We start from the raw sequence: 8377 nt of genomic DNA, 5'->3' as shown, positions 1-8377 counted from the left end.
GAAAATGACAATGTTCCTTGTGTTTTCTTTCTAAAAAGAACATAAAGAAAATGGTGTTATGATGACTGTTGCAGCAAACAATTCTGTGAATATAAAATGCCTCGAGTATATGCTTTTGCTATTCCAATGGTTAAGTTTTCAGGATAAGTATCAAGAAAAACATGTCGACACGATGTTACGTTAATTACTTATCTTATGGAATCCAACTATCCTTACATGCTTAAATTTGATTGTATATATTGAGTATGATCATAACCCCTATTTTAAATAAGATATATCATTATATTCAATAAGTTTGAGGATATCGTATTTGATTTTTCTCAATACGGCTAGTTCTAAAACAACAAGAGCTTACAATTTGTGTTGAAAGCATATTCAACTAGGCTCTTCTAATAATGTTCGTCTTAAAATTGGTTTGAAATACGATAAATCAATATTTTATAGAACAAATAAAGTGTTTGTTCATGCTCAAAGTTCATACCTCTTTTTATAATAATATGCCTTTACCATATATGATTAGGAAAAAAAAATTGAATCTGACTTGTTAAAGAAATATTTCATATTCAGATTTTTTTTATGCTGACATCATACCAGTGGTATCACCTTCAAACAATACTCATTAATGTCTTGATCTGTAGTTTGCTTACCTGCAATTTTTTTTTTCAAGCATTTTTAGACTCTCAAGTTATTCAAATGGTAGAGGAGATATGTCTAAATCCAGTTCATAATTCTCAGGTAGATGTGTCTCAATGAGCTACCTGTTTTGAGGGGTTCCACAAGGATCGTTTATGGTTGGGGTGTCTACTTCCACTTAAATTGCTAGCATGAAAGAAAGGGGTTCCAATAGTTGGCTCTCTTTCTTTCTCTGTTGTGTAGTATTCTTCCACAGTTCAAGGATCTTCATCACTGTTACTTCCCTAGCTAGCTCCTTCAAAGTGTTTCACTGTCTCTATTTATTGTTGTGTTGATGATACCCATGAATTGTATTTTGTGTACACTGAAAGTTCTGATCCATAACATATTTATGAGTCCTGACAAGAGTTCCAAAACTTGGGAATCACAGCAGGGCTCCTACTCTGATCTTGCAAAGGTTCTTAACTTTCTCACACTGCCATGGGATCTGTTCATTTTCCCCTTGGTACTGAGTCCTACAATAAGAATAATGGCTGTCTCCCACACCAAGTACAATGAAGTGTACCGAAGTTTTTACCCACTAAACTTTGCTGGCCATGCTTGAATATAACTCAGGGTGGTCAGGTAATTTCCCTGTAGGATTTGACACAGTAAAACCACTGTAAATTATGGTGGTTGATGGTTTGTAGAAAGCTTTTGCATGACAACAGACAATTACAGTGTTATGTGGAGACCGTCTTGTATCCAAACTCACCTTCTCTAGCTTCCATCTGTGAAGAGACAATCTATGCTTTCCTTGTTTTCACTCACCTGATGATTTCTGTGCAGTGAGCAGAACCTAATGTTATCTATACATGATATGCACAATAAATGTCACCGTAACAACATAATTCAGAATCACAAAGATTTTTCTGCAGTGACACATCAGAGGTACTCTATATTACAGATGAAAACAAGTCTTTAGCTCATCTAAATCAGTAACTTTCTGCCAAGGCCATCAACAATAAGAGTGGCCAAGGAAAGAAGATGACTCACAAGAAATAGAAATTAAGAAATAATGTATTTAAGAGCCACAGATAGACATGGAGAGATCCAGATTAACTCTGTGAGTGACAGAGTAGCTCGAGTGACGACCATTGAAGTTTCTCCCTAGTGCACAGCATCCTCCATCGGATGATGAATTGTTGCTTTGAGATGGATGCAACGACAAGGACAGGGACAAAGAACAATCATTGGTTTCCTCACTCTCCGCGAACTCATTGTTAAGCGGTGGGGATTTGTGTGACAGACATCCATTCTCGTATATCTCTATGGGCATCAACTCTTTTGCGGATGTGAGATTCTGGTCACTCCAGACAGTAGCCTGCAAGGACCAAAGCTGCAACATCATATGATTTCTTCATCTGATTTAGATCATGCACAATAGTCATAGCCTTGTACCAAGTTTAACACTGAACAACTACTAGCCACACTCATTCTTACTTAACCCAGATGTTTTCTGTGCTTTGCTTCGAAGTTTTTGATACCTGATTGCATGTCTACCACACAAAATGAAGCACTATTCAATTACCACCACCTTTCAATAATTTCAGTATGCAGTACTCCAATGAAGGACTTCTCAGTTAAAAGATTAATATGCATTCAGTCGAATTTTCACCTGTACCTGTTTGTCTTTGTCCTATTGAATCACATGGATGTGTTTGGAAAAGCAAAATGAATGTTTAGCACACTAGGATGCAATAGGGTGGTTCAGCTTTCCAATCAAAAGACTTGAGGGAGAAAGATGAGGAACAAAGTAGCCATGCATGTTCCCTGCAATCTATGGCTGTTGATCAAGTAGATAACTGGAAGAGAGGAACAAAGCTGGCAAAAACCAAGGGAGAAAGATAGAAACACAGTCTCTTTTGTTTTACCTTAAAAGGGTCAGATTCTTCCACCATGCATCCAGGAACTCTGAGCTTTGAAGAGTGATCAGCTGCCAAGTCCTCAGTCTGCTGACCCTCCTTCCTTTGCCAGCTAAAACCCTCCTCCTTTATTCGCCTATCCACAGCCAAGGCTTGCATGTAATTGTCAATCCAGTACTGGGAGGTGACTGCCTCACAGATTTGCTGGCTGCATTGCACACTCTTCTTGGAGCTGGGTTGTGCATCCAACCTGGCCCTGTTAATACAATAAACAAAAGAATGGGGAGAGGATTAGCAAAAGGTGAGGGAAAAGGGTGCCCAGAAGAGACTTTGGATGTTGTCTTTATGTGCTGCTAACATGACTGATACTGCTTTAAGCTGGGATAAAGCTGGTAGCTTGCCAACCTTTTCAGAGAGGGAAGAGGAGAGTACAAGAACTGCGACTGGAACTCCTTAGTGGGCTTCCAAGCGTGGCAAGAACCAACATCGTCTTGCTCATCAGGACCTTCATCATTGCTTTGGCATGAGTGCTTTCTTTCATGCAGCTCTGCTGGTGACAAGCAGATAAGAAGGGGCATTAGAGTCTCCTTTAGATCATATCCTTCTTTCACTTTATCCAACCAAACAGTCAACACAATGAACAGGCAAAAGTTGATGGAGAAGTTGATTCATGTGAAACAAAGGAAAAAAAAAAAAGACAGAAAAAAGAAACTAGAATTGCTGCTCAACCACGCCTTCTCCATCACATTATGCAAAGAAGGGAAACTTTCCCATGGGATCAATGCAAGTGTGTCTTCCTTATCTCAGAGACTCATACTCTTTGTGATTATGAGTTACTGAGAACCGGAAAGTAGCTAATCACAGCTTCATGATCGAAGTAAAAGAACAAACAGTGAGCAGAAACTATGTCCATACCTTGTTTGCCCAAGTCATTCCTCATGCTTCTGTACATCTGATTAAAGCCGCACCAACCGTTGATCAGCAGCATGAAGAAAAATAAACAAGAAAAAAATGAAGCCTTAATTAAACGAAAACCTGGAGATGGCTCTTAACATGGGATATGGTTAGTCCTCTGACATCCATCAACTGAAGCACAAGCTTCGGCGTGGCCTCTGAGTGCAGCAGTATCAGAAAGTGTAACAAAGCATGAGCAATGGTATAATCCGGGAAGTAAACAGGGGAGAAGCAGATACATACTGTCTTGGCCTCCAAGCTTTTCTATGGCATGAACAAAGCAGAGGTGGAGCTCAGGGGTCCATCTCAACCGAGGAACCTTGGATCTAACATACTGTCTCACAGCTCCATTCCTCCCACAATTCCCCATCTCGTGTAGACTTCAATCGAGAAGAACTATGCGTCTCCTACAAAATAAACTGCGAGGGAAGAACCAAACCGAGCTCTTTGGCTTCCTGATCACCGATCTCAATCCAGTGTTGTTTCCGACCGAAGATGCTCTCTTTCTCTCTTAACCTTCTTTGTGTGGTACTCTAGAGATAAATGCCTCTCAGGTTGCCTTGCACCATCTAACACGGCACTTCTTTGAGCTTCCTGAGCTACATGAGACCTCTAAATATCGTTGGGTCTGTCGAGGATTAGCACAACACTCAGTGTGGAAAGCCACGGATCACGAGAACGATTCACTATTGAGAGGAGGATTTAATGACCCTAGAGAGAGAGAGAGAGAGAGAGAGAGAGAGAAGAGAGAGAGAGAGAGAGAGAGAGTAAGATTAGAGATGAAGAGAGACAGGGAAAAAACAAAGTCCTCCTGCTGGCCTTTCTCGCCTACACTCCATTCCTCTACCTGAAAAGAAAGGAATTCGCATGTCATCACCTTCTCCGAATTATTACAGTTGGGCAGAGCTTTTGACTCGCCACACCATGGCTATATACTCGAGAGAAGGTTATGATCACAGGAAGGAGAGCACAGGATATGGTAACCATTCTCCTGCCTCACTCTTTAACCTCTTCGTGAGCTACCATATCATTAATATGAATCGGAAACTCCATTCCCTTCCTCTTGTGAACATGTGCAATATGCTCACCATTTTTCATGTTGAACGGGTCAAAAATCACATGCTTTGCAATCCCCTCTTCCCTTTCTTCTCTCACCAATATTTTCTCCCTCCTTTTCTTGTCCAAAAGTCAACTGTGTGTGCAGTCTGTCTGAGACCTAATGGACAGTCCTCAGTCCGCAATATACAAACACTTGGTGTAGTGTTTCTAGTGGGAGTTGGCCTTTTCAAATCAATCAGCAGCAGTGCCAACCATTTCAAATAGGATGTGGGAGAGCTCATGGAACAGCAGTGACTGCGATGCATGCATAGGGGGAGAAGAGGGCTGTGGAGACAAGTTTCCAAGGAAGAGAGAATAATAATAAGCAAACAAGAAAAAGTGTGTTCATGGTTTGGTGGTAGAATACTGAAAGCTTCTCTACCTGGTTCTGAAAATTCCTCCTGCCCCCATGCAGAATTTGGCAGACCTACTAAAGGGATGGTGGAACTTGTGTGAGGGCCCTTGGACTTTGTGGCCCTCGATGGCTTCTAGTGGGAAGCAAAGGAAGGAAAAGTAAACTAGCATCATAATAAAGAGTTGGACCAACTTTATTTTAGAGATCACAAGCTTACAACTAGATGACAGGTGCTGCTACTTGCCATTGGCTCCCAAAAAGTGCTCAAATGAAGGAGAGGACAGGTTTGTCCCAGTGCAGAAAAAATAAAAATAATATATAAACTTAACATATTGTTCAGAAAAAGATAATGAAGTTTCTAAATCATAATTAGGCTGCCACGTGTACTCTGCAATTAGGAAATTTAGGATATATCAGCTTACAAAATTAATCAATTTTTTAGAAGCTCTTTGTCTTTTTTCATATAAGCCAGTACTATGATATTTTTTAGGGCATTGTACTCGGAACTAGTGTGAGGATATATTGCTTTCAACTCGATTTGACAATCTCTACAAATAATGCGAGAGTCTTTCTTGTGTCATCCTTTGCTGTACAGACATGGAAAAAGATGATAATATTAGAATAAGAGGTATCTGAATCCAAGTGTACTCCTATTTATATGCACCTGTAAACCATGACAAGACAAATAACATTTTGTTGGCCTACTATATATTCTCATATTTACCATGAAAAAAAATGGAGCAAAAAAGCACAGTATTATACTCCATTAAAAACTCATCACTCTTTTCTGAATTGGAGTTTCACATTCAAATTCTGATACGAACAATTTCTCTCGAGTTATTTGATGTTGAACTATAGGGAGATGAGATCTTATCATTTCGATAGAGATTGAGATATGCGAATTAAATGGTCATGAATCCTTGCTTCATTTCGATCATAACTAGTTAGCTTCTTAACTTCAAAAAATGATCGATGTTTCATAGAATAAATTGAAAGGGAAGCTCCTGCAGAAGGCGGATGAGGAAATAATGAAGTGTGTTATGTCATCTCGTCTTGTTCACTGCCCACGGCCTAACAAGCTGTGGAGGAGAAGCTTTATAGGACTGTAGTACCCACCTCGTGCTCTTTCCGAGACCCTACCAAATCTGCTTTGCAGCTGCACAAGCAAGTCTATGCCATAGGCGAACCAGCTTAGAGACCGTAACGACGAGTTGTTACGCCATCACCTCATGCAGAAGACCATACGAAGAGTTCCAATGGCGAGACACATGGTATGGTGATATCAGTATTTAAGACTCGTAGTCTCTATTTGATGATCCATGGTAATGATTAAAAGAAGGTAAACTGAGATGGAAAACCCTAGATATATTCTTATACAACTTTGCATTCAAGAAGACCTGGAGGTTGCCTAGGAAGCTTTAAATTCGACTGTAGACTTGTTCCATAAGAAAGGGTGTACATGTTTATCCACAGCAGTGAGCTACCAAGGAATGACACACTCAATAGCAGCTGCTACTAGTTCTAGTAGCCACTGAAAGAAGCTTCAGGTAAAAGTTACGAGTAAAAGGAACATTTTCTACTCCCAATTAACTATATCTCTAACTCAGTAAGCATTTGATTTGTTTAAGCATCTTAGCTTCATTTAGTGAGAGAGAGAGAGAGAGAGAGCGAGAGAGAAAAGGGTGGCAGAAGGAATGATGGGAATTGCTGCAGATGGAATGATGGTGGCGAGGACGGCAGAGCGATCCAAATTTGCGAGCAATTATTTCCTGTCCTCTCCGGACAAGTTCCACAGAAAGAGAGAAGAAGGAAACAAAGAGGGCAACAGTAGGCCGCAGGGACGCCGGGATTTCACTTCTAAGTGTGCAGCAGCGGGAGTGCATGAGAAGACTCCCAGCAACCGCATTCAATGGCTCCTCGATATGCTTCGCCTTTGACTCCCTCCCTCGTTCCACACTCCCCCCCCTTTCCTCTTCCGAGTTCTCCCCTTCCTACATCGTTCTCTGCATTGCTCGGGTGGTGTTGGTGGGTTATCATTACGGTGATGCAGTGAGGTTGACTACGTAAAGCTGTCGTGTCTCGTACATGTATCCTGTCATGTAAGATGCCATTGTTTCAGTTCTCATCTTCAGATGGAGCTTTCAGGACATTAATTGTATAAATAATATCTTTAAAAACATTTAAAATGCATCTTAACCTTAAATCACAAAAAAAAAAAAGTCTTTCCCAGATATAAAAAGGACAGTAAATGAGTAGAGTTGATATTATCCGACATACTTTGGGCCCATCAACAATATTAGGTCAAATTCGACATGATTAATACACTGTGATGGTCGATAATGGTTGTTGGACATTTAAATGTGCATGAATAGATATGTCTTGCCGATGATAGAATCCTGTCAACCCAATCAAAACAAAAATAATCATTCTGGAAATTGTTTGTTAGGAACGACCAAAATCTATGTTAAGATAAAATTGCCGTTGGTGTATTTTTGGTGTTATTAGGACAGCAATTTGACTTCTTTTTTTTTGTAAGATAAAATCTATGTTAAGAATGGATTAAAATAATAACATTTCATGGCAAATAAAAATCAATTTCAAGTTTGAAAGAAACTTACTGGAATGAGTACTAAGATTGAACTCCGGGACCAGATCCCGAGGAGCATGCATTGGCTCAGACCCCGATGTTGCCTACGTTAAACCATACATCGGATCCACTGCAGGCCCGTAGTCCGTCACCTCCTCCGTGACCGCGGTAAGCTCACCGCCCTCAGTATCTCGGTGTGAACCATTCGTGAACTCCCAAAGTGGTGGGCCAAGAACTCCTGTCCGCCATTAACACCTCCTGAAAAGAGAGGAGCGAGAAAGATTGCATGCTGCTCCAATAGAACGATCAAAGGACGAATCGATGGCTTCACGGTGCCCCATTCCTCCTACGCGCATACAGGATGTGCGTGTGTCGTGTGTGTGTGTGTGAGAGAGAGAGAGAGAGAGAGAGATGGGGGGTGGGGATTTTGGAATATAGAGAGAAGAAAAGGAGGTGGTGTGGGAGCAGGATCACGTGTGGAGGGAAGCATAGGGGGTGCAGCCACCTAAGGAGGGTGCCCGGCAGGAGACGAGGAGGAGGAGAAGGGGGAGGAGGAGGGCATGGATCACACAGCTGGCGCGGGGGCGCCACCGGAGACCCCACCGAGGAGGAAGCCAATGCATGCATGGCTGCAAAAGGCAGCTCTCCTCGCCATCATGATGACGGTGCCTCCTTTATCTGCCACCTTCGTCGCCTTTCAATGAGAGCAAAGGGGGAAGGCTTTTGAACAGAATCCACCTTCGCCTCCACGTACAGCGCCATCATGGGGTCTCCTGGTTCAGAGGAAATTGTTTCCCTTGCTGTCCTTTCTCTCCTGTAGCACATCTTCAGAAAGTTAGATCAAAA

At 41.5% G+C, this 8377-nt stretch overlaps 1 protein-coding gene across 2 annotated transcripts; it reads right to left on the bottom strand.

Moving 5' to 3' along the window:
- Positions 1-1523: 1523 nt before the first annotated feature.
- LOC103973299 (myb family transcription factor MOF1) lies at positions 1524-4446 on the bottom strand. Of its 2 annotated transcripts, none has more exons than XM_009387822.3 (6): positions 3735-4446; positions 3573-3649; positions 3453-3489; positions 2943-3087; positions 2547-2793; positions 1524-1996 (listed from the first exon to the last, which is right to left on the bottom strand). In XM_009387822.3, exons 1-6 carry the CDS (start codon positions 3859-3861, stop codon positions 1697-1699), a joined length of 933 nt encoding a protein of 310 aa, XP_009386097.2. In that variant the 5' UTR covers positions 3862-4446; the 3' UTR covers positions 1524-1696. The 2 variants fall into 2 exon arrangements, with proteins under 2 accessions (XP_009386097.2, XP_018676912.2); XM_018821367.2 differs by having other exon boundaries at positions 2943-3084; positions 3735-4444.
- Positions 4447-8377: the final 3931 nt, after the last annotated feature.

The sequence above is a fragment of the Musa acuminata genome, chromosome BXJ3-5 (assembly GCF_036884655.1).
Source record: "Musa acuminata AAA Group cultivar baxijiao chromosome BXJ3-5, Cavendish_Baxijiao_AAA, whole genome shotgun sequence".
Classification (NCBI taxonomy): Eukaryota; Viridiplantae; Streptophyta; class Magnoliopsida; order Zingiberales; family Musaceae; genus Musa; species Musa acuminata.
This window is presented reverse-complemented; position numbering and strand designations above follow the sequence as displayed.